General features: G+C 45.3%; 1 protein-coding gene across 2 annotated transcripts in view; it reads left to right on the top strand.

Moving 5' to 3' along the window:
- Nucleotides 1–19,748, top strand: part of col5a3a (collagen, type V, alpha 3a) — a 77,217-nt gene extending 57,469 nt beyond the window's left edge. For both annotated transcript variants that reach the window (XM_031834173.1, XM_031834172.1), the window contains 25 exons: nt 303–392; nt 752–805; nt 1,038–1,145; nt 1,439–1,546; nt 1,879–1,932; nt 3,831–3,884; nt 3,972–4,079; nt 4,240–4,293; nt 5,909–5,962; nt 7,320–7,427; nt 7,556–7,663; nt 7,805–7,858; nt 7,954–8,007; nt 9,139–9,192; nt 9,486–9,539; nt 9,692–9,799; nt 10,073–10,126; nt 10,302–10,517; nt 10,641–10,676; nt 11,128–11,181; nt 11,486–11,804; nt 12,512–12,624; nt 13,070–13,138; nt 16,877–17,110; nt 17,556–19,748. In XM_031834173.1, the coding sequence (XP_031690033.1) occupies nt 303–392; nt 752–805; nt 1,038–1,145; nt 1,439–1,546; nt 1,879–1,932; nt 3,831–3,884; nt 3,972–4,079; nt 4,240–4,293; nt 5,909–5,962; nt 7,320–7,427; nt 7,556–7,663; nt 7,805–7,858; nt 7,954–8,007; nt 9,139–9,192; nt 9,486–9,539; nt 9,692–9,799; nt 10,073–10,126; nt 10,302–10,517; nt 10,641–10,676; nt 11,128–11,181; nt 11,486–11,804; nt 12,512–12,624; nt 13,070–13,138; nt 16,877–17,110; nt 17,556–17,702 (2,466 nt within the window). In that variant the 3' untranslated portion in view covers nt 17,703–19,748. The remainder of the gene's footprint in view (nt 1–302; nt 393–751; nt 806–1,037; nt 1,146–1,438; nt 1,547–1,878; nt 1,933–3,830; nt 3,885–3,971; nt 4,080–4,239; nt 4,294–5,908; nt 5,963–7,319; nt 7,428–7,555; nt 7,664–7,804; nt 7,859–7,953; nt 8,008–9,138; nt 9,193–9,485; nt 9,540–9,691; nt 9,800–10,072; nt 10,127–10,301; nt 10,518–10,640; nt 10,677–11,127; nt 11,182–11,485; nt 11,805–12,511; nt 12,625–13,069; nt 13,139–16,876; nt 17,111–17,555) is intronic.
- The last annotated feature ends 5,360 nt before the right edge of the window (nt 19,749–25,108 follow it).

Raw genomic sequence — 25,108 nt, 5'->3', positions numbered from 1 at the left:
TGTGTTTATATATATGGGTATGTATGGATAGGATATATTTACCCCCAAAATATATGGGGGTTTGGAAATGATGTAGACAATTACATTGATGGATGCAACAATCTGTCCGCAATATTAAGCTGATCCACCCCTTAAAAAAATAAAAAGAGGCCTGTTGTCAGCTCACTGGTAGACTCAGACCTAATCCTTCATATCTATCTGTCTGTCTGTCTTTCTTTCTGTCTGTCTGTCTGTCTGTCTGTCTGTCTGTCTGTCTGTCTGTCTGTCTGTCTGTCTGTCTGTCTGTCTGTTCTGGTTTCCAGGGAGACCCGGGTCCGTCTGGAGCTCCAGGAAAGAGTGGCCCTGCTGGGCTCCGAGGCTTCAGAGGGAGCAGGGGCAGCCCTGGAGCCATGGTAACGAGCTAACACACCCACCTCACATCTTCTGACCTTCACCTTACTGACATATTACATTCTGCACTGATGTAAAGTACTACTGTATTGTATAGCGCCCAGTGTTTTCTGTGAAAATCACTGAAGGCCAGTTTCCTGGCTTTTTATAGAGATTCTCCATTGACCATGTGGCTTTTTAGTCCAAGAGTGGGCTTCATCTGGGTCTGGGAAACTGACCCTAAGTCCTTTACTTGAATTAGCTGATGATGGACCATCTGATAACTGTATACTCTGGATAGAAACTGATTGGTTGGAGTTCCTGTGATGAAGGCTCTGATTGGTTCATCTGATTGGTTCATCTCTTGCTTGCCTCTCTCTAGGGCATTGCTGGACTGAAAGGAGGAGAAGGACCCACCGGTCTGTCAGGAGCAGGGGTAAATTGGATTTCATCCTGTAGCAATTGTTTAATTCCCATTTTCCCCATGCTACCCCCCTAATCTCCACCTCCATCCCCAATCCTGGTCCGTATGTGGTCTATAGCCAACAAGGACCTGTAGAGTGGGAGGCTGCTACCATGAAGATCATAACCAGTGTACTAAATGAAAGAGTGTATCATGTGACGTTGTCCTCTTACCTCTCTGTTCCCCCTGTTGTGTCGTTACCCAGGGAGCCACTGGGGAGAAAGGGCCTTCTGGAGCGGCTGGTGCTATTGGTCAGCCTGGACGCTCCGGTGGGGTCGGCCCTGGAGGACCAATGGGAGAAAAGGGCGAGCCAGTAAGAACATTTGATCATTTCCTTATTCGTTTTTTTTCTTATGCAACGCCAGTGTCAATTTATAAATGGACAGACGAACATCACTACTCATTACTGAGAAATAAACAGCATGTGTGGGTTCCTCTGTACTGTATGTGTCATAATCACTTACGCGCGGGCGCGCGCGTGTGTGTGTGTCTGCATGTTCCACTCTCTCTGCGTTATCTATTAATCAATATGTCATTGTGCAATATGAGACTAGAATAATGGCTGTGGTTAGACTAACGGTGTTTCCTCATCCATCTGTTCCCAAGGGAGAGAAGGGGCCCATCGGGCCAGCTGGACAGGACGGGGCGCAGGGGCCTGTGGGGCTGCCTGGGGCTGCTGGCCCCGCTGGGCCTCCAGGAGAGGATGGAGACAAGGTACTTACACCTGTACAGCACAGTAGGTACCATGCCACTGTAGAGGGACAACTTAGGAGAATCCAACTCCTGGCCCTCAAGGCCTGAAGCACTGCTGGGGTTTTCTATTGCTAGTCAATTGATCTATTGTCCTTATTGGCCATGGAGTCCACTCACCTAGTGGCCTTGATGTTGTGTGGGGGTGAGGTGTATGTGTTACTGGGTGTGTTTCTTTATCTCTGCAACGTGTGTGTGTGTGTGTGTGTGTGTGTGTGTGTGTGTGTGTGTGTGTGTGTGTGTGTGTGTGTGTGTGTGTGTGTGTGTGTGTGTGTGTGTGTGTGTGTTGTCTACAGGGCGAGACAGGAGGACCAGGCCAGAAAGGCAGTAAAGGAGACAAAGGAGAATCTGTGAGTCTTCATCTGGCGAGATTTCAACCACAACACTGTCTTTTAGCCTCACAAGCCACAGAATTATACACCTGACAGGATATGACATCACCAGACACAGTACTACCAGAGAGAGGGAGGGGAAGATCCTATCTCTGGCCCAAATCTGCCCATGTTAAGCAAATCCTTAATTATTATGTAGGTGAAGAGTTTTTGTGTGGGGGGGCAATGAAAGTTTTGAATTTAGTCAAGATTAACATAAATTGCTATTTTGATACGTGAGGCTTATTTGATCTAATAGAAGTTTCATAATGCTTCGGTTGTTACGAGTGTGCTGTTATAAGTGTGACGCATGTGACATCCGGGCAACTTTGAGAAAAAACCCTTTATCAGAGTTGTCCCTGTTGAAATTCGAGAACAGACTGTTCACATTCATGAAACTATGATCTTACTCTCCGTTGAATACAGGTCAAAATGGGGATCAAACTAGCTTTATTTTTGACTTTTATCTTTGACCATCATTCTATCCCCCACCCAGCAACTCCACTCCTACTTGTCTCCAGTTCCACATCCCAAACCTCAGTTTCAAACAAGTATTTAATTAACAAGATGTATCCACCAATCCAAAGAGAGGAATAGGCGGGAGCTTGCAGCCCGCCGTTCCGCTCTGTGGACAACGAATTCCATTGTTAGAGCGGAGACACAAGCATCTCGTCTTTATGTCCAGTATCTCTGGTACTACTCACCTGGCAGGATATGACATCACAAACCATAGTACTACACACCTGACAGGATATAACATCACCTGCCACAGTACTACCAATCTTAACAATATAGCCAGGTGACCACTCTAACAATACGTCCTCAATGATTGAAGGAAGGTGAGATCAGGTGGGACCATTCTAGCCAATGAGAGGGCAGATACGAGTGTGAACAACAGCTACAACTAAGTTGTTTTTCTCAAATTTGCCGAAATGCCAAATGCATCCACTTGTATCAGTACATTTGTAACAGCCTAAACATTACGAAACTTCTATTCGATCAAATAAGCCTCACATAATTCGACACTCCCATTCAAAAAGAACTTAACTCATGCGGATGGATTTCGCCACTTCGCCTCTTCCGCTCTGGTACTACATACCTAACAGGATATGACATCACTAGAAAAATAACGAAGTCAAATCGTGATGTCAGTAATCTTCAGGTCGGAAAGTTTCCAACTTGGAAATACGACATGGATGACCGTTCAAAGTTATTTCTCCAGGCCAGAGCTAGTTTTTCCCAGAGTTCCCAGTTGTCTTGAACGCACTTAAATCAGAGGTTTCCGAGTTCCCAATTCACAGTTGTTTTGAATGCGGCATACACACCTGACAGGATAGGACATCACCAGTCAACGTATTACACACCTGACAGGATATGACATTACCGGTCACAGTATTACACACCTGACAGGATATGACATCCCCAATCACAGCATTAAGCACCGGCCAGTATCCTCCCCTTCACCAGCTGCTATCACTAGGATAATTCAAATGAATGACTCAATAAATGAGAAAGGGTTTATAATTGAGCGTTGAGATAATTATGTGCAGTTATAATTAACTGTACAGTATATTACTGTATGTGAGCTGTTATACTCAGCTTTAGGCATTATACGCCTTTCTTCATGGTCTAGTTAGCATGCACTGTGCATCTTCATGTTCTTTATCTTATCCTAGCCCTGGCAGCTCTATCAAACTATTCAAAATACTGTCTAACACTTTCAGAAGCCAAGCAATCACAAACAGCTACCATCAACAGCTGCAATTTAACAGTAGTTGTGTTTTTTGAGCTCCTGACACAGCAGTGTTTTCCTGCAGTGTATGATTGATATGCAGTATACTTTCAACAGCATCTCTGTTTCTCGGTCTCTTCTCCAGGGCCCTTCAGGACCTATTGGAATCCAGGGACCTGTCGGCCATCCGGGGTTACCGGTACGTCTATTCAATGTATCTGTCTTTATTGTGTGTGTTTGTGTGTACTGTATGTGTGTACAGCACTGACCTCTGTGTGTGTTTCAGGGTGTGGACGGGGAGCCGGGGCTGAGGGGCCAGCAGGGGATGTACGGGCCGAAGGGAGACGAGGGAGCGAGAGGCCACAAGGGGGCCACAGGACCCACTGGACTACAGGTGAGGAGACGAGACACCCCTCTGTTGGACTGTACCATCCATCTCTCTACTCCAGCACATAGCTGACAGGTGGACTGTACCATCTCTCATCAACAGCACATAGCTGATAGCATTGCAGTATCCCTACTACGGCGCCTCTAACCATTCTCTGTCTTTACAGGGCATGCCAGGACTCCCAGGAGAGAAGGGAGACAGTGGACACGTGGGCACGATGGTGAGTACTGGACATACCATTGGACGATGACATCATTTCCCTATATCCTATTGTTGACCTGGCAGCCTCACTGGACTCTCCCACCAAAGATCATTCCTTAAGTATGTCTCTCATCTTCATTGTGGTATAAAGCCTAACTAAAGTACAGCCCTGCTTGGAGGCAGTGTCTAGAGTCTGGCTCCATGTAGAGTGACTGGAGCGTAACAGCCATGACACGTCCAGCTACACATCCAGAGAGGACTAGGGCTTTGTGTCTAAATGTAACAAGGAGTCCCTCTGAAGTGAGAGGGAGAAAAGTCGAAGAGTCAGTGGAGTGAAGGAGGGAGAGAGAGAAAGCGAGGGATAGGGATGGAGAGAGAGAGAGAGAGAGAGAGCGAGAGGGAGGTGGTTTGAGGAGGAAGACGGCAGCGTGACAGCTGCTAATCAGATTAGCCTGAGCCGGGCCTGTCTAATGAGCATCTTCCTTCTATTGTGACAGTCATTTCAGAACACCACAGACCGTGAACACATGCTAAACAAGATTCTACACACACAGCCAGCGCCACAGCACACACAGCCAGCGCCACAGCACACTCAGCCTGATTAGGGAGAGGGGAAGGAAGCGTCAGAAACAGAACAAAAAAACAAAAGAGGGAACAAGAAGGGAGAGAAGGAGAGGATGAGAGGGAACAAAATATATGGGGGGATAGAGAGAGAGGGATGTGAGAGAGAGAGAGAGGGCACGAAGGAAAGAGAACTCACTGGGAAAGCCTTATCCATGTGAATGCTGTGGTTCACAGGATTGCAGCTTCTAATGCCCGTGTAGCTCCCCAGTAGCAGGATTATAGGATATGTGCTTACTGTAGTGGATGTAGTAGTGTCTCGAGTATGTCTGTCTGTCTTAGTGCTGTGTGTACAGACTCTCACTGTATTGGGATTTCAGTGTTTGTGAAGCACAGCTAACCATTAACTCTGGGCTGGAAGGGAGCAGTCAGTGCAGTTAAGATGGATAGCTTGTTGTCCATGTAGAGGTGCACAGAGGGGTGGAATCCCATCACACTGACTGAGTGTCAGTGAGTGCTCTCATTTCCCCTGTAGCCTGATCATGTGTTCTTGGAGAGAACTAGAGGTTCCTCTTAGAGAGAGAGAGAGAGAGAGAAGGAGGGGATAGAGGGAGGGAGAGAGAGATGAAGGGAGAGAAAGAGAGGGAGATACTGCACAGAAAGAGGGGGTGAAAGACCAGAAGAGAGAGAGGGAGATAGAGACAGAGAGTTAGGGAGAGAGGGAGGGAGAAAGAGAAAGAGAGAGAACCTTTCTGTGTGTCATTGAGGGTAATGGCTTGTCCTCGTGATGTCTTCATCATGTCAGTGAGGTAATGATCATAGAGGCTGGTTCTGTTCTGGGGATATGTTGCACCAGCCACCAGGCCCTCAGCCACCAGGCCCTCACTGAATGACTAGCATGCACACTGTCCCTCACTGAATGACTAGCATCACTGTCCCCAGGGAGGAGCTGCCTGGTGGGTCACACAGTCTACTTCCTTTGGGATAGAGGTGTGTGTGTGTTTGTGTCTGTGTGTGCGTATGCATGTATGTGCTGTCTCAAGCCAATGGCTAATGATTTATTTTCTCCTCAGGGCCCTCCAGGACAACATGGCCCCAGAGGCCCCCAGGGGTCCATTGGTGGAGAGGTACAGTATATTTCTGGCCTTATCTGACCACATTTCTATGCACTGGGTTTGCTGCAGTAATGGATTGGTTTATGTTGCAAGACGGTATACTATTTTGCGCAGCTCTCACTCCTACTCAAATCTACACTACCGACTATCAGAACACACCCACCAATAGGGTTGTTACTTCACACACTCCTCTACCCTCTGCCCCTCTCCCTCTCCCAGACCCTCTGCCGGTTTGGAGCTGTGAATTATTAAGTGGTATTAGAATGTAATCCCTCAGAGGGAGTTATAGTTACCGCTCTATAAATCATTAAGGAGTATTAGACAATCATCCCTGGGAGGAAGTTATATTTACCTCTATAAATCATTAAGGAGTATTAGACAATCATCCCTGGGAGGAAGTTATATTTACCTCTATTAATGGCCAACCTCTCACACCAATCAATTATTCACGAGAGAGAGAGATGGGAAGAAGTCACTCCACACACACACACACACACACACACACACACACACACACACACACACACACACACACACACACACACACACACACACACACACACACACACATAGTCAAAAATCAAATCAAATCAAAATGTATTGGTCACATAGACATATTTAGCAGATGTTATTGTGGGTGTAGTGAAATGCTTGTATGGATTCAGTGGTACGGATTCAGATCGTCACATCAGACCTGGGTACAACTTTCATTTGATAGACCACATACTTTATTTGAGCATTTGCCTGGAGTGCTAGATGGGCGGGGTTTGTACTTTTGGGACTATCCCATTGGTTCTAGTTTCCTATCCAAGCTCAATCAAGCACTATTTGAAAGATGTTGAATACCATTTGAACCCAGGTTGGATTCATATGGTGCCATGGAAATAGAAGGGTGTAGAGATGGAGCGATCCATGAATGGATTGATGCAGGTGATGTTGTGAGAGAGAAATGGTTAAAGAGAAGCGTTGAGTCTTTGTGGGAAATAGAAGAGCTGGCTTGCACTGCAGGCAGGATAGTCTTCCACTCACTCACACGCTCCAATTTGTGCACTCTACCAAAGAGAGAGATGCTTTCACTGTTTTTCTCTCGAGACAGCCAGCACACACTTCCACATTGACACACACCGATGCAGAGAGAATGACTCCACACTCTGTTACTCAGATCGCATCAACAGAGGAAACTCACACACACAGACAACAGTCAATATTTTCTCCTAGTGATGATGGTGCAGCTGTTATCTCAGCACCCTGACAGAGAACAACAGACACACAAAACAACCTCATCACAAGAAACCTGTAGATTAAACATTTATTATTTCACTCCTCCTGTCAGTGTGTTGGTTCGAGTGGTTCTGTTGTGTTGTAACAGGGCACTGCTGGCCAGCCTGGTGGAGTGGGCCAGCCTGGGATCGTTGGAGAGAAGGGGGAGGATGGAGAGGCTGGGGACCCGGGACCAGTTGGAGACACTGGTGCCGCTGTAAGTCATCTTTCTCTCATCCTCTTCTTCACTGCCTCTCTCTCTCTCTCTCTCTCTCTCTCTCTCTCTCTCTCTCTCTCTCTCTGTGTGTCTCAACCACTAACTGTATGATTGTATGGTGTCCCCAGGGTGGTAAAGGGGAGCTGGGGGAGAAGGGTGACTCTGGCCCCTCCGGAGCAGCAGGACCTGCAGGTGTCAGAGGCACGCCAGGGGAGGACGGACCCAAAGGAAACCCTGTGAGTAGATCTCTATGTAGGCCACTCATCCTCTACCAACTGGTTCTTGAGTGGGTGGCAGACCAATGCATTAGATTAATCTCAAGCGATGCTGCTGTATCTAACAGTCATTGGTAACTGACCACTCCCGGTCCTCTGTAGGGGCCCCTTGGGTTCCCCGGAGATTCTGGACCCCCTGGAGAAGCAGGGATCAATGTGAGTACAACACCCGTAGAACCAAGTAATACAACAGGCAGTAGATGACTGATTCTTCTGTTCCTCCTCTAAATGTGTGTTTCCGGTTGGAACAGGGAGCTGACGGTGGACCGGGAGCAAAGGGAGACAACGGTGATCCTGGGAAAGCCGTAAGTACAGTACAGCATTTACATCACACAGGAATTCGTACGAACAGCATAAACATGTGTTACGGTGTATATTCTCTGAGCTCATTCAACAGTATCACATACATAAAGTGAATGCATACCAAAGATATAGTATTGCCTTTGTACTTTGTCACATACAGAGGCTTGTTTATTTCATGGATATGCTGTTCTTTCTTCCCTGTGTCTTTTAGACTGTGTGGTTGTTGTCTTTGAGACTGTGTGGTTGTTGTCTTTTAGACTGTGTGTGGTTGTTGTCTTTTAGACTGTGTGTGGTTGTTGTCTTTTAGACTGTGTGTGGTTGTTGTCTTTTAGACTGTGTGTGGTTGTTGTCTTTTAGACTGTGTGTGTTTGTTGTCTTTTAGACTGTGTGTGGTTGTTGTCTTTGAGACTGTGTGGTTGTTGTCTTTGAGACTGTGTGGTTGTTGTCTTTTAGACTGTGTGTGGTTGTTGTCTTTTAGACTGTGTGTGGTTGTTGCCTTTTAGACTGTGTGTGGTTGTTGTCTTTTAGACTGTGTGTGGTTGTTGTCTTTGAGACTGTGTGTGGTTGTTGTCTTTTAGACTGTGTGTGGTTGTTGTCTTTTAGACTGTGTGTGGTTGTTGTCTTTTAGACTGTGTGTGGTTGTTGTCTTTTAGACTGTGTGTGGTTGTTGTCTTTTAGACTGTGTGCGGTTGTTGTCTTTTAGACTGTGTGTGGTTGTTGTCTTTTAGACTGTGTGTGGTTGTTGTCTTTTAGACTGTGTGTGGTTGTTGTCTTTTAGACTGTGTGTGGTTGTTGTCTTTTAGACTGTGTGTGGTTGTTGTCTTTTAGACTGTGTGTGGTTGTTGTCTTTTAGACTGTGTGTGGTTGTTGCCTTTTAGACTGTGTGTGGTTGTTGCCTTTTAGACTGTGTGTGGTTGTTGTCTTTTAGACTGTGTGTGGTTGTTGTCTTTGAGACTGTGTGTGGTTGTTGTCTTTGAGACTGTGTGTGGTTGTTGTCTTTTAGACTGTGTGTGGTTGTTGTCTTTGAGACTGTGTGTGGTTGTTGTCTTTGAGACTGTGTGTGGTTGTTGTCTTTGAGACTGTGTGTGGTTGTTGTGTGGTTCAACTCTGACCCTTTGTTCTGCTGTCCTCAGGGACCCCCAGGAGCCTCTGGAGAACCGGGCCCTTCCGGGCCCCCTGGGAGAAGGGTGAGGGTAGATGTGTGTGTGTGTGTGAGAGAGAGCGAGAGAGAGAGAGAGAGAGAGAGAGAGAGTTTGTGGGGCTTGCGAGCATGCCTTTATTGTTGTATATTTCTACAGACTCGGATATCTTCAGGGATTTTATTGACCTCTATCTGTTTTAGAAGAACAAAAGCAGTGTAAGGCTTTTAAGCACTCGGGTATTGTCCCCAGCAGCTGAAACTCTGTCCTCATGTTCCCCCACCTCTCTCTCTCTCTCTCTCTCTCTCTCTCTCTCTCTCTCTCTCTCTCTCTCTCACCAGGGCCACTTGGGAGCTGCTGGAAAAGAAGGGAAACAAGGAATGAAGGGAGCAAAGGTAAGGATGTGTGGAACACTCAACAACACTCAACTCATTCATGAAATATGATGAAAATATATCCCCAAAAAGAAAATGCACTACATTGTACACCACACATATCAGTTTTACTCACCACCATGTCATTCTGTTCCTCTCTCTCCTTCCTTTAGGGGACCAATGGGGTTGAGGGTCTGGTGGGGAAGAAAGGGCCAGTGGGGCCCCAGGGACAGTCAGGGATGCCTGGCCCGGAGGGCCTCAGAGGGATCCCAGGCCCTGGGGTGAGTCCCCCTCTCCTCTCCTCTCCTCTCTTTACTCTAACTCAAACAGACATCTCCCTCTACTGTAGCCTGTGGCTCTGCTGCTCCCCTCATCATGTCTCCCTAATTAGTTTAGTATAATCTGTCATTGGTTTACTATCAACATGCATGGTGCATCTCAGTACAACCAGCAACAAAGCTTGGGGACATGTTGTCGTATGACCTTCAGTAACCCCAGTCAATGCTGGAGCCCTTCACTAATTGATTAACCCCTATTTGTGTTTTCATTTGCAGGGTGAGCAAGGGTTAAACGGCCCCCCAGGCCAGACGGGACCCCCTGGACCCATGGTAAGATCCCCATGCATATTACATGTTCATATGTCAACCTACTGTACTGTTATTGCCTCTCTTCCACATAACATATGGTAGGTAGCCTTGATAGGGTCAATTCCAGTGATATGTCAATTATATTTTTTCACCCATGTGTAACCATGTATTAAATGTGAACCTGTGTTGTACCCAGGGACCCCCAGGACTGCCAGGTTTGAAAGGAGACCCGGGCAGGAAGGGAGATAAAGGTCACGGTGGTCTGATCGGTCTGATCGGACCTCCAGGAGAGCTGGGAGAGAAGGGAGACAGAGGCCTGCCCGGAAATCAGGGCACACAAGGAACCAAAGGAGACGGGGGTAAGGGTGGCCTCCCTGGCCCCACCGGCCCCCCAGGACCCCCTGGACTTTCTGTAAGTGCCCCCTCCTCCTCCCTCCCCTCCCCTCCCCCCACCCCACTCAACTCTTCATAGTTGGCTTTGCTTTACTCTGATATGACTTTTCCTATTTCAAAATGACCTCTCCTCCCCTGTTAGGGTGCAGTTGGTGAGAGAGGATCCAAAGGAGACCTGGTGAGTCCAGTCATCTGACTGTAGCTCCACATTGTCATTCCTCTCCTTACACACCAGCATATAGCTAGCAGCTGGCAGGAGCGTATGCTGCCAGACAAGCGGCTATCTCGCCTAGCCAAATGAACCATCACTCAGCCTAATGTTCTATATTGTGCTTTTTAAATGTATTTTGGCCTTAAAAGTGAGCCCATACAGTGATGTGTTGTTCCTGTGGGTACAGTGTATTTTAATAGGATATAGTGGTGTGGTGTGATGTTGTGAAAAGTACCATAGTGTGTCATGTAGAGAGCAGGGGCTTTGGCCACAAACTGCTGATGTACAGAGCTGGATAATCCTATAAACCCTAGAACCATATCTGCCAGGATCAAAGAGGGATTTGGCAAACTAGTGTGAGAATCGCTCCAGGTGACCGGAGGATTGATGCAGGATTTTGTTCCACTCTTTTCTTCAGGGCGCCATCGGACTACAAGGAGATACTGGCCCCGCCGGATCCCCCGGACCCCCTGTAAGTCCTCCACACACCCACCTCCCCACCTCCACACTTTCATCCACCCCACCTTTCTCTTTCTGTTTCTCTCTGTCCCCTCTGTTCCGCTTCATCGCCTGTTGTTGTTCAACCACACACACCTCCACGCCTCCACACCTCCACACCTCCACACCTCCACACCTCCACGCCTCCACACCTCCCCACCTCCCCACCTCCCCACCTCCACGCCTCTCCTTCCCCCCACAATTCTCTTTTTTTTCTGCCTCTCCCAGTCACTGTTGTTTCTTGTCTTCTATCTTCCACTTGTGTTCCTTCCCTCCAGGGTCCGCCTGCCACCATGGTCCAGCCGCTGCCTATCAGAGACCACGAGGGCCGGAGGAAGAGGAAGAGGCACTCTAGGATGGTGCAAGGAGGCTCAGATCCCTACGAGGAGGCAGAGATGAAGATGGATCTGGAGCAGGAGGAGTTCCTGCAGGCAGACCAGCCCATGCTGGAGGAGACAGAGGGCATGGAGGAGGTGTTTGCCTCCCTCACCTCCATGAAGACAGAGGTGGAGCTGATGAGGAAGCCCCTGGGGACCTTTGAGAGCCCCGCCCGCACCTGCAAGGAGCTCATGATGATCCAGCATGGCTACAGAGACGGTCAGCACATCACCTCATCACCCTCGTATCACACAGATCTCCCCTCAGCACCCTGCATTGGCACTCTTATTGAACATGTACGGTGCCTATAGAAAATCTACACCCCCTTGAACTTTTGCTTACCAAAAAGACCAAAAATCTAAAAATCTATGGCAACACTTGAAAATGGCTTTCTAGCCATGACCCCCAACAGAGTTGACAGAGCTTGAAGAAGTTTGAAAAGAATAATGGGCAAATATTGCACAATCCAGGTGTGTAAAGCTTTTCTGAGACTTACCCAATAAGGCTAACAGCTGTAATCACTGCCAAATGTGTTTATAACATGTATTGATTCTAAGGGGTGAATATTTATCTAATCGAGGTATATTAGTGTTTTATTTTTCATTATTCTTAAAAAAAAATATATCAATAATTGTTCTTCCACTTTGACATTACAGAATATTTTGTGTAGATCGTTGACAAAAAATGACAATAAATCCGTTTGAATCCCACTCAGTAACACAATGTGAAGAAATCCAAGGGGGATGTAGACTTTCTATAGGCCCTGTATTTGATTGAGTCAATAAGCCACCAAATCCTCCAATAGCCAGGATAGTTACCTGTTACATCAGACATACTCTACGATTTCATGTCTTCCCCTTTCTCTTGCCTGATCTGCTGTCCTGTATGAAATTACACCGCTGTCTCTGTCTCCGTACCTGTCCCAGGTGACTACTGGATCGACCCCAACCAGGGATGTCACAGGGACTCCATCAAGGTCTTCTGTAACTTCACCGCTGAGGGAGACACCTGTCTCTACCCTGACAAGAGGTTTGAAACTGTGAGTCTCAAACTACCTTGATGTCTGCTCACATCAACCTAACTAGAACGTTGTTGTAGTAGTGTACAGTACATATTCATTGGCCTCAGATCAACTGGTGTCTTACAGATGCACTATCTTGATTTGACTCTATTTATCACAGCAGGAAAATAATCCTGCAGCAACAGGATATGTGAATTATTATGTGGATTATAATTCGAATACATTTTTTAGGCGTTGATACATTTTCTGTTACATTTTTTCTTAATGTCAAATCAATTTTAAAGTGGAAATCACAAACCTTAGAAGCCTTTTAAAACCTTCAATACACGACAATTGATATTTCCCGCTGTGCAGGAACATTCTCCGCAACAAAAGAGTGATCAAATTAAGATACCAGATCTGCACATCCTCAGAAGCCTGTGTTACAGAGGCTCCTTGTTTCCTTCTCTATTCCTGTGAACAGGTGAAGCTAGCAGCCTGGAACAAAGAGAAACCAGGGAGCTGGTTCAGCCAATACAGGAAAGGCAAACAGGTACTGACCACTTTCAACTGCTGCCGTTCATTTAAATGTTTCCAAACACCAGGTAGATTATATTCATTTAAAGAGAGTGCGTTTGAATAATAATCATGTGTATAATCGAGTAGATGTGCATGTGTGTGAGCATGTGCGTGATTGAACCTACTGTCCAATTGAGTGTTCATGTATGTGCCCATGTATGATACCTGTGTCTTCTGCCTGCAGTAGTGAGTGAGTCACGCAGAGCCTCTGGCAGCAGTGGGCTCTCATTGAAGAGCATTCAGAGCTTTGAGCACTGCTCTGTCATGTGCACCTGACCAGACATCTCTTAACACAGAAACATAATCACTTCTCTCCCAGTCCAATCCCTTTCAATGACTCTTTCACACCCATGCCATCGTGTCCTTTTCTCTCTCTCTCTCTCTCTCTCTCTCTCTCTCTCTCCCTCTCTCTCTCTCTCTCTCTCTCTCTCTCTCTCTCTCTCTCTCTCTCTCTCTCTCTCTCTCTCTCTCTCTCTCTCCTCTTTCTCTCTCTCTCTCTCTGTCTCTCTCTGTCTCTCTCCCTATATCTCCCTCTCTTTTTCTCTCTCTCTCTCTCTCTCTCTCTTTCTCTCTCTCTCTCTCTCTCTCTCTCTCTCTCTCTCTCTCTCTCTCTCTCTCTCTTCCTCTCTCACTAACTCTCTTTTTCTCCCCGACTCTCTTATTCTGACTCTAGCTGAATTACTGTGACCTTTGTCCCCTCCTCTCCTCTTACATTATTAATGAAATACGGGTTGAGATTTCTAAGAGAGAAAAGGTTCATGGTAATACAATTGGTCCTAGCCTTCCTTCCTCTGTTCACCAGGATGGATATAGTGCTCTGTAACCAGCATTAACTCTGTCAGCTTGGGTTTCCTGTCCAGGTTATTTGGTAATGGAAAAACTCCTGGCCCTAGCCATTATAGATTGGATGTACGGTTGAAGTCAGAAGTTTACATACACCTTAACCAAATACATTTAGTTTTTCACAATTCCTGACATGTAATCCTTGTAAAAAAATCTCTGTTTTAGGTCAGATAAGATAACCACTTTATTTTAAGAATGTGAAATGTCACAATAATAGTAGAGAAAATGATTTATTTCAGCTTTTGTTTCTTTCATCACATTCCCAGTCAGAAGTTTACATACACTCAATTAGTATTTGGTAGCATTGCCTTTAAATTGTTTAACTTGGGTCAAACATTTTGGTTAGCCTTCCACAAGTTTCCCACAATAAATTGGGTGAATTTTGGTCCATTCCTCCTGACAGAGCTGGTGTAACTGAGTCAGGTTTACAGGCCTCCTTGCTCACACACGCTTTTTCAGTTCTGCCCAGAAATGTTCTATAGGATGGAGGTCAGGGAATGGGATGGCCACTCCAATACCTTGACTTTGTTGTCCTTAAGCCATTTTGCCACAACTTTGGAAGTATGCTTGGGGTCATTGTCCATTTGGAAGACCAATTTGCGACCAAGCTTTAACTTCCTGACTGATGTCTTGAAATGTTGCTTCAATATATACACATCATTTTCCTGCCTCATGATGCCATCTATTTTGTGAAGTGCACCAGTCTCTCCTGCAGCAAAGCACACCCACAACATGATACTGCCACCTCCATGCTTCACAGTTCGCATGGTGTTCTTCGGCTTGCAAGCTTCCCCCTTTTTCCTCCAAACATAACAATGGTCATTATGGCCAAACAGTTATATTTTTGTTTCATCAGACCAGAGGACATTTTTCCAAAAAGTACAATCTTTGTCCCCATGTGCAGTTGCCAACCATAGCTTTTTTATGGCGGTTTTGGAGCAGTGGCTTCTTCCTTGTTGAGCCGCCTTTCAGGTTATGTCGATATAGGACTCGTTTTACTGTGGATATAGATACTTTTGTACCTGTTTCCTCCAGCATCTTCACAAGGTCCTTTGCTGTTGTTCTGGGATTGATTTGCACTTTTTGCATCAAAGTACATTCATCTCTAGGAGACAGAATGTGTCTCCATCCTGAGCGATATGACGGCTGCGTGGTCCCATGGTGTTTATACTTCCGTACTATTGTTTGTACAGATGAACGTGGTACCTTCAGGCATTGGGAAATTGCTCCCAAGAATGAACCAGACTTGTGGAGGTCTACAATGTTTTTTCTGAGGTCTTGGCTGATTTTCCCATGATGTCAAGCAAAGAGGCACTGAGTTTGAAGGTATGCCTTGAAATACATCCACAGATACACCTCTAATTGACTCAAATGATATCAATTAGCCTATCAGAAGCTTCTAAAGCCATGACATAATTTTCTGGAATTTTTCATGCTGTTTAAAGGCAGTCAACTTGGTGTATGTAAACTTCTGGCCCACTGGAATTGTGATACAGTGGATTTTAAGTGAAATAATCTGTCTGTAAACAATTGTTGGAAAAATGACTTGTCTCATGCACAAAGTAGATGTCCTAATCGACTTGCCAAAACTATAGTTTGTTAACAAGAAATTTGTGGAGTGGTTGAAAAACGAGTTATAATGACTCCAACCTAAGTGTATCTAAACTTCCGACTTCAACTGTATATAGTGCTTTACCAGATGCTCTACTACCAATGCATTGGCACTGCTATTTGTTTCTGGACATTCAATATGTGACTGACATGGTCATTGAGAGTTGTTTCTTTCCCCTGGTCCAGTTCTCATGCAGTGACTCTGATGGGAGCCTGGTTGCTTCAAGTGGTCTATATTAATATGTGGTTCATATCTGGTCTAGTTCTCATTCAATTACTTTGATAATGTCTCTGATGTACTGTGTGTCTCTGGTCCAGTTCCAGTACAATGACTCTGATATGTTGTGTGTCTCTGGTCCAGTTCCAGTACAATGACTCTGATATGTTGTGTGTCTCTGGTCCAGTACAATGACTCTGATATGCTGTGTGTCTCTGGTCCACTTCCAGTACAGTGACTCTGATATGTTGTGTGTCTCTGGTCCAGTTCCAGTACAATGACTCTGATATGCTGTGTGTCTCTGGTCGAGCTACAGTACAATGACTCTGATATGCTGTGTGTCTCTGGTCCAGTTCCAGTACAATGACTCTGATATGTTGTGTGTCTCTGGTCCAGTTCCAGTATAATGACTCTGATATGTTGTGTGTCTCTGGTCCAGTTCCAGTATAATGACTCTGATATGTTGTGTGTCTCTGGTCCAGTTCCAGTACAGTGACTCTGATATGTTGTGTGTCTCTGGTCCAGTTCCAGTATAATGACTCTGATATGCTGTGTGTCTCTGGTCCAGTTCCAGTACAGTGACTCTGATATGCTGTGTGTCTCTGGTCCAGTTCCAGTACAGTGACTCTGATATGTTGTGTGTCTCTGGTCCAGTTCCAGTATAATGACTCTGATATGTTGTGTGTCTCTGGTCCAGTTCCAGTACAGTGACTCTGATATGCTGTGTGTCTCTGGTCCAGTTCCAGTACAGTGACTCTGATATGCTGTGTGTCTCTGGTCCAGTTCCAGTACAGTGACTCTGATATGTTGTGTGTCTCTGGTCCAGTTCCAGTATAATGACTCTGATATGTTGTGTGTCTCTGGTCCAGTTCCAGTACAGTGACTCTGATATGCTGTGTGTCTCTGGTCCAGTTCCAGTACAGTGACTCTGATATGCTGTGTGTCTCTGGTCCAGTTCCAGTACAGTGACTCTGATATGCTGTGTGTCTCTGGTCCAGTTCCAGTACAGTGACTCTGATATGCTATGTGTCTCTGGTCCAGCTACAGTACAGTGACTCTGATGGGAACCCGGTCCACGTGGTCCAGCTGACCTTCCTGAAACTGCTGAGTGCCACGGCCAGACAGACCTTCACATACTCCTGCCAGAACTCTGCCGGCTGGTTCGACAGCGCCACCCGCAGCCACCAGCACGCCATACGCTTCCGGGGAAGCAACGACGAGGAGATGAGCCAGGCCAAGAGCCCCTTCATCCAGGCAACACACGACGGATGCCAGGTAGGTGCCATGCAGAGACAAAGGAAAATGAATGAATGACTGAATTAATGTAATTGGTGCTAATGTTTTGACCAATGCTAATGTTTTGACCAATGCTAATGTTTTGACCAATGCTAATGTTTTGATCAATGCTAATGTTTTGACCAATGCTAATGTTTTGACCAATGCTAATGTTTTGACCAGTGCTAATGTTTTGACCAATGCTAATGTTTTGACCAATGCTAATGTTTTGATCAATGCTAATTTTTTGACCAATGCTAATGTTTTGACCAATGTTTTGTCAGCTGCTGTTTGATTCGATAAGGTCATGTAGTTGGTCACAATCAGTTCATCATATGATATCTGAGGATGGTATAGATAGGATCGAAGTTAGAATGAAAGTTAGCGAGTTAGCAGGCACAGTGTATCCTCAACTCTGCTGTATTTTTCTTTGTCTCTGGTGTAGTTCCGTAAGGGACAGGAGCGGACAGTCCTGGAGATCGACTCCCCCAGAGCAGAGCTGCTGCCAGTCATAGACGTGGCCCCGTCAGACTTTGGAAGCAGCAACCAAAAGTTTGGCTTCCACGTGGGACCAGTATGTTACAACAGTTAACTAACGTTGTATCGACCAACTAAGGAATGACCGGAACTGACCTACACAACAATTTACCAATGAAAGAAACTGGACTTCACACTGTTGTTTCCACATGCAATATTTATTATTATATGTCTGTATATGTGGTGGGTTTCTGGCATATGTTATATGACTTTCAACAACCAATGGCGAGTAGAGGAGCAGAGGCAAGGAGGAACAAAGCACATTTATCAAAGGGACTTCATCCAATTAGATATATTTAATGTGTAGTGGTTTTTCTTTATCGTCATTCTTTTCATCGCTCACCTTTTGAGTGTGCTGTAATTAGATCCGCTAGAAGTAGTCTCTTGTTCCACTTGACAACAACCAATTTAAAAAGACAGGCAGATCCCTCCCATGTTGAGGCATGGGGTTAGCCTGTCATCTGTGGTATGGGTCAGTTGAGTGGCACTGTCTTTGTCAGGCCTGGGATGCAGATGAGACGAGTTGCTACCTGAGGGATTATGATGAAAGTGGAGTGGAATTAGCAGGAGACACTATCTGGCATACTCATTAGCATGCCTGGATTGCAGTAGGATAATATCATATTGCAGTATAAGGACATTAGTTCTTGTTAACTGGTGGTGTACCGCAGTATCTACGGTTGTAGGATCTTAATTTGAGACAGTTCACTACAGCAGGAAAACAATCCTGCAGCAACAGGAAATGTGAATTATTATGTGGATTATAATGAATGGACATTTTTGTTGGGGTTGATACATTTTTCATAAGGGAAAATCAAGTCTGAAATGTCAAAGTAAAAATTACAAATACACCACAAGTTTGACATTTCCTGCATTGGAACAGGGTGATCAAATTAAGATCCTACATCGGTAGCATGTCAATTCCATACTAGTCTATTTCATCTGGCAACATTCCCTGTGTTAATTAGAAGGTTGAACATACTGTACAATAGAAATGATAGCTTTGCTCAGTGCTTACCCTTCAACTGCAGATCACTCACTGAATGAGCTTGAGAAGTACACACAATACCATGTTACTAGTAGTCTATTGAGGCCAATGGTTACTTGAACAGAGAAGTTTGCTTTCCTTATTGGACTGGTTTACTCTGCATGCCTGTTGATAATATGACTTTCCGGCCTTCCATGTTTTCATTTCCTATTTGTGTCAGTTTGGCGTCCATTTTGTTACGGAAAACAAGCATTCTGTATTCCAGGCCTTAATGGTTGAGCTGGAGCTGTTTCAGCCCGAGAATGAGTTTCAGAGCATGTTGTTCTTCAAGAGGATATTAACAGTGTTTTCTCCAGTCCTCCGTTTGTCTGTTACATCAAGGAGCATTTCACATGTCGTTGTTTTCAAGCATCTTTTAAAAAGTGCCATTATTATCCACTGTCCTGTTCTCCACCTCAGTCATGTATTTGTTTATTTGTTTTCTATGTGAATTCATTTTTATGATGTATTTTGTTTGGTGCTAAAGAAAATGGTTTTGTTTTGTGTCAACCACGTTTGTGTTGTTGTGTGTCTTGAGGCAGGATGAGAGAGAAAGGGTGCAAGTTATTGGTGCTCCAAAAGCAGTGCATGATGGGAAAGGAATGCTCTCTGAGCCAGGGAGTATCATATCGTACTGTAGGTCTAGACACTACAGTACACACACTTTAACCTGCTGTATGGTAGTCAGGTTACAGTACCAGAGGTAGGTTAGGGGTAAGTTCCACGTTTTCACTTTAAGAGTTCAAACTCCCAAGACAGCCGTTGTTACAACGTAGTGCCTTTACATCTCTACAACATCTCTCCAACAACCTGCAGGCTGGTCTCCCAGCCTGTGTACATAAACAGTACTGGCAGTTTATCAGCGTACTCCTCCTCACACTGTCTTTTAGTATTTAAACAATTAGAGTAAAATCCCCCGCCCCGTCCTGCCACACCCTGTGTATAGTATCTGTTCTACTCATTTTATATACTGTACAGTTATTCTAAGGACTTGAGTATGAATAACAATCTGTTGCCTGAATGAAAATGGGTTTGTGAAACGTGATGAGCGAATAAAAAAAACTATTTTAAAAAGACTAGGTTGTATCTGGGAGAGGGAGAGAAAGAGAGTTGTTTGTATCGGCCTCTCACCACTCAGTGTAATAGACAAACAATTCTCTTCATTACCGCCTAGTTCTGCAACATTCACTCAATGAGCCCGCAATCAACATCCCACCACAGCAGATGTAATCAACTCTGATTGGATTCCCAGTTCATTTATTTCAATTAGGTGGTGTTTCATTCCTCCAGAGGGAAACAGAGGAGAGACGCTAGCCTGGGTGGGAGGGGGGGTAATAAAATTTTCCCAGAACTGTCCAGTGTGTGTATGTGTGTGTGTGTGTGTGTGTGTGTGTGTGTGTGTGTGTGTGTGTGTGTGTGTGTGTGTGTGTGTGTGTGTGTGTGTGTGTGCGAGAGAGAGAGAGAGAGAGAGAGAGAGAGAGAGAGGGCAGGAATTAAGATACACAGAACAGACACTGCTGTATTGTTGGCTCTTGCTATAACACTGTCTGGTTGGCTGGTTATGTGACAAAAACACACTGTCAAATCTTCCTCATGCTGGCTCTCCTCTCTCGCTTTTATTCAGACATAATACATGCTGTCTCTCTCTCTCTTTCTCTCTCACACACACACACACTTTCTATCACATAACCCTTGACCAAGTCCACCAGTCCCCTGTGGGGACTAGTCCTCAAGGTTAACGTCAATGCAGAATAAAGGTTACAGTACATTTCTTTCCTTTCTGCTCTCTTCAACTCAATTGGATTTTAACCACAGTGTAAGTTCCTGGCTGGGAAAGGTCAGACCTAGCTGCTTCCTCAGAATAATGATCAAGCAAAGTGCATCATGACCGTCGATAGGCTAATATGCATTTTTCTCTCTCCAGCAAAGCACACACTATGCTGTAGGATCTGGGTAGAATGAATCACTATGCTGTAAGATCTGGGTAGAATGAATCACTATGCTGTAGAATCTGGGTAGAATGAATCACTATGCTGTAGAATCTGGGTAGAATGAATCACTATGCTGTAGAATCTGGGTAGAATGAATCACTATGCTGTAGGATCTGGGAAGAATGAATCGCTATGCTGTAAGATCTGGGTAGAATGAATCACTATGCTGTAGGATCTGGGAAGAATGAATCGCTATGCTGTAAGATCTGGGTAGAATGAATCGCTATGCTGTAGGATCTGGGTAGAATGAATCGCTATGCTGTAGGATCTGGGTAGAATTCATCGCTATGCTGTAGGATGTGGGTAGAATGAATCGCTATGCTGTAGGATATGGGTAGAATGAATCACTATGCTGTAGGATCTGGATAGAATGAATCGCTATGCTGTAGGATCTGGGTAGAATTAATCACTATGCTGTAGGATCTGGGTAGAATGAAATACTATGCTGTTGAATCTGGTGCTGCCGTTTGGTCTTTGTGTCTCTGAGGTCCTCTATTCTCCCTAACCCATTGTCCATGTTGCTTTTTTGAGCAGAGAAGATAGTAAGATAGTGTGGAGAAATCCTGCACGAAGCCTTCACCGTGCACTGCCACTTTAAGAGAGCATCAGCAGTAAGGAAGGAGGAAATAAAGACCGCTTTTTCAGCTCTTGGGGGAGGAGCTCTTGGTTGGCGCGACAGTTTGATTGTGTGTGCTATGCTGCAGAACTTTGGTTTATTTTCAGCGTGTGTAGTTTATAAAGTATTTAGCTCAATCATCGGTGTGACAGTTCTAGGTCGTGGTTGTTATCGTTTGGGACTGCCCCGGTTATGGATCGCATGGATTAGTAGCAACATTGTTGTGACGGTCAGACAGTACACCGGCAGGCCTGAAGACCACAGCTAAGATCTCTCTTGTTCTCTTTCTCTCTTTCTCTTCCCTCTCATTCCAGTGCTTTACCCTGCAACCAGACTTTCTATTTTTCAAATGCACTTCCCTTTGAAGTTCATTAGAGCTGGACTATTATTGCCCTGCCAGAAGTATTTGGGTGGACATTTTAGTTAAAAGGGAGGTTGCTTGTATAAGTTGTGTATTGTTATGTGAACTGTATTGAGGTGGGGTGTACTAATGACATGTGGCCGAGAAGATTGTGGACATTTTTAAAGCCTCTGTGTCTGAACACCACCCACATTCATACCCTCTACACTCATCCACTGGAAGATAACACATATTATTGCAAATCCTCTGTTGATGACTAGGTTCTTTCTTGAATGAAGTTGCTGTTCAATTGCTCTGCCATTTATTATTATTATTGTATGAGGTATTCTTGGTGGGGTTACCCCTGTGCTGTGATGTGGGTTTTATAGGGTGTGTATTCTCTTTTCTCTACACTGGCTATCTGGTAAACAGGCTACACTCTAGGCAGTCTCTTCTTCTGCTGATGTGTGTAAGTCTGGTAGTGGTACTCTCTCTATTCTACTCTTTTCCTTTTGGCATGGTTAATACCTGCCTGGCGCCCAAACAAAATCTTTATATTTACCCCTGTCAAATAAATACCGCTACAGAATTGGCGCCCAAACAGGGACTTGAAGAGAAACACCCATGACACCATCCACACAAGGTTGAATCATGTATTTTGTTGGATCCCCATACTGTGTCAATGTGGACACACCTGATGGTAATCATGTTTGTGGAATCTTTCATTGTGGAAGGACTCAATGGACTAATGGAGTTGGATAGCGCTGACCCTAATCCCCAGGCTTCCGGCTCACCTATAACATCTCCACCATTACCCTCCCCTCAAACCCTTCCTGTTACCCTGTCCAGAGAGACTGGGAGAGGTGTCTCTGTGATCACTGGACAAATGGAACATCAATGGACACCCACCAATCATAGTTTGACAATGCAGGAGAATGCCATTCGCAAACTCAGTGAATGTGTGGAGGCTCATCAGACAGATGTGCAGCGGAGGATGGATTACCTTCCCTGTCAAATGGAGGAAAACCAACAACAAATTGTTCAGAGACACAAATATTTACAAGATTCTCTGAAGCAGGATATTCAAGGAAAACTGCACCGGTTCAAAACACAAATGGAAACTAACCATCAAGTCATAATCTTTCTTGAGGAGGAACAAAAACTGAGAGCAGAGGAGTCGGCCTCTGTTGTGAAGGGAGTGTGTTGTTATCTGAAGGAGGTTATGGAGGACATGAAGAACTCTCTCACAGGGGAACTATGATTTTTGATTGCACAGACTCAAAAGGACACCGTTAATGAGATGTGAAAAGCACAGAAGGCCACAGACCTTCAAATGGAAGAGCTGCACAAGGAGGTAATGCAGTGCTTTTCCCTTCTGGACAAGTCTTCTGCACCTACCTCAGGTTTTACATCTGCCACTGGCTTGGTCAGTAAGGGAATAGGAACAGGTAGCACTACAAAAGATACTGAAGATACTGTTAAACAACAGAACTCCCACTGTCATGCCTCATCTAGAGCTCTCCCTCCCTATCAAACCACTTTCCCCCACTTTTGGCAGCCCAGAAGATGATGTTGATCCACTGTTTTTCTTATCTAAGTGTAATGATTTTCTTTCTATCCGGCCTCTTACTGACTTGGAGGTTCTTGCTACCCTCCACAGTGTTCTCTATGGTACAGCAAGAGACTGGTGGGAGATAGCCCGTGAACATGTGTCAACCTGGGAGGAGTTTCAAAAAATATTCCTCTTAGCATTCCTCTCAGAGGACAATGAGGATGAACTGGCGGAACGTGTTTGTAACAGAGTCCAGGGTGAAGCAGAGCCAATACGGGACTTTGCCTTCTCTTATCGAGTTCTATGTAGGAGATGGAAGGCTGACATTACTGAGCAGGAGATGGTCAAACTCCTTCTTAAGAACATGGTTCCCCGCCTTGCTAGTCAACTTCGAGAACGTGTGCAGAACGTGGATGATCTGGTGCGTCTTGGGACTCCGATTGAGAAGGACTGGAAGCACCACCTCCAAACTAAAAACCCTGTTCCCTCATCCCAGTATACCCATAAGTCTCCTGGGGCTAAACCGTCTCAGATATTTGTACCCAAGATCCAAGGCAAAAGTCCAGTTATGTGTTGGAGGTGTAAAGTCCAACATCCTCCAGATTCTGTCTCAGCCTCCAGTATTTATGCTGCAGTAGTTTATGTGTCGGGGGGCTGGGGTCAGTTTGTTATATCTGGAGTACTTCTCCTGTCCTATTCGGTGTCCTGTGTGAATCTAAGTGTGCGTTCTCTAATTCTCTCCTTCTCTCTTTCTTTCTCTCTCTCGGAGGACCTGAGCCCTAGGACCATGCCCCAGGACTACCTGACATGATGACTCCTTGCTGTCCCCAGTCCACCTGGCCATGCTGATGCTCCAGTTTCAACTTCCACCTGACTGTGCTGCTGCTCTAGTTTCAACTGTTCTGCCTTATTATTATTCGACCATGCTGGTCATTTATGAACATTTGAACATCTTGGCCATGTTCTGTTATAATCTCCACCCGGCACAGCCAGAAGAGGACTGGCCACCCCACATAGCCTGGTTCCTCTCTAGGTTTCTTCCTAGGTATTGGCCTTTCTAGGGAGTTTTTCCTAGCCACCGTGCTTCTACACCTGCATTGCTTGCTGTTTGTGGTTTTAGGCTGGGTTTCTGTACAGCACTTTGAGATATCAGCTGATGTACGAAGGGCTATATAAATACATTTGATTTGATTTGATTCTTGCCTGCTCGATGTCCAGCTTCAGGATTCAGGAAAAGGTCAGAAAGGACCGAAGACTGAAAGTCTAGACAGGTGTGGTGGCTTGCATACAATTGGGTCAGCTTTAATGCCCACCATGAATCCTTTAGACGGCACAACTAGCGGTCTTATTCCTATTCCGCAACAGTCTGACTGTTAGGAACTGGAGAGGGAAGGCCATAATCGACACAGGGGAATCTTACACTTTGATGCAAGAGGCCCTGTGGCAGAACATGGCATTACCTCATGAGGAGCTACGAACATGGGAGGAGGGACCATTGTACTTGGCCAATGGAGAACCTACCACCCCCTTGGGCTGGATTGGTATAATAATAAAACTGCATGGTGAGACTATTAACCTTCCTGTGGCTATTCTTGCAGATTCAAGCCTTGCATTTGCTGTAGTCCTTGGCCTAGATATCCTGTTATTCAGTGGACTGACCATCTCTATGTCCGAACCCTCCTATCGGCTGCACTCTGACTATTCCCAGCCTCATCCATTTCAACCTGGTAATGCACTGATTTCAGGCTGGAGCCTGCTACATTATGCAGAGTCCGGACAAGGTCAAGTCAGAGACAGAGAAAATATAAAGAGATAATGACAAAAACATGTTCCACCAGTGAAGTCCGAGAACCCAACTATCACCCTGATTACCGCCGTTTCTGTCTGCCAGAACTCAAGTTCCTTGGTCATGTGGTTAATGCTGAAGGTATCCAT

The sequence above is a fragment of the Oncorhynchus kisutch genome, linkage group LG10 (assembly GCF_002021735.2).
Source record: "Oncorhynchus kisutch isolate 150728-3 linkage group LG10, Okis_V2, whole genome shotgun sequence".
NCBI lineage: Eukaryota > Metazoa > Chordata > Actinopteri > Salmoniformes > Salmonidae > Oncorhynchus > Oncorhynchus kisutch.
The sequence above is the reverse complement of the archived record's forward strand: the minus strand, read 5'-3'. Positions and strand labels throughout refer to the sequence as shown.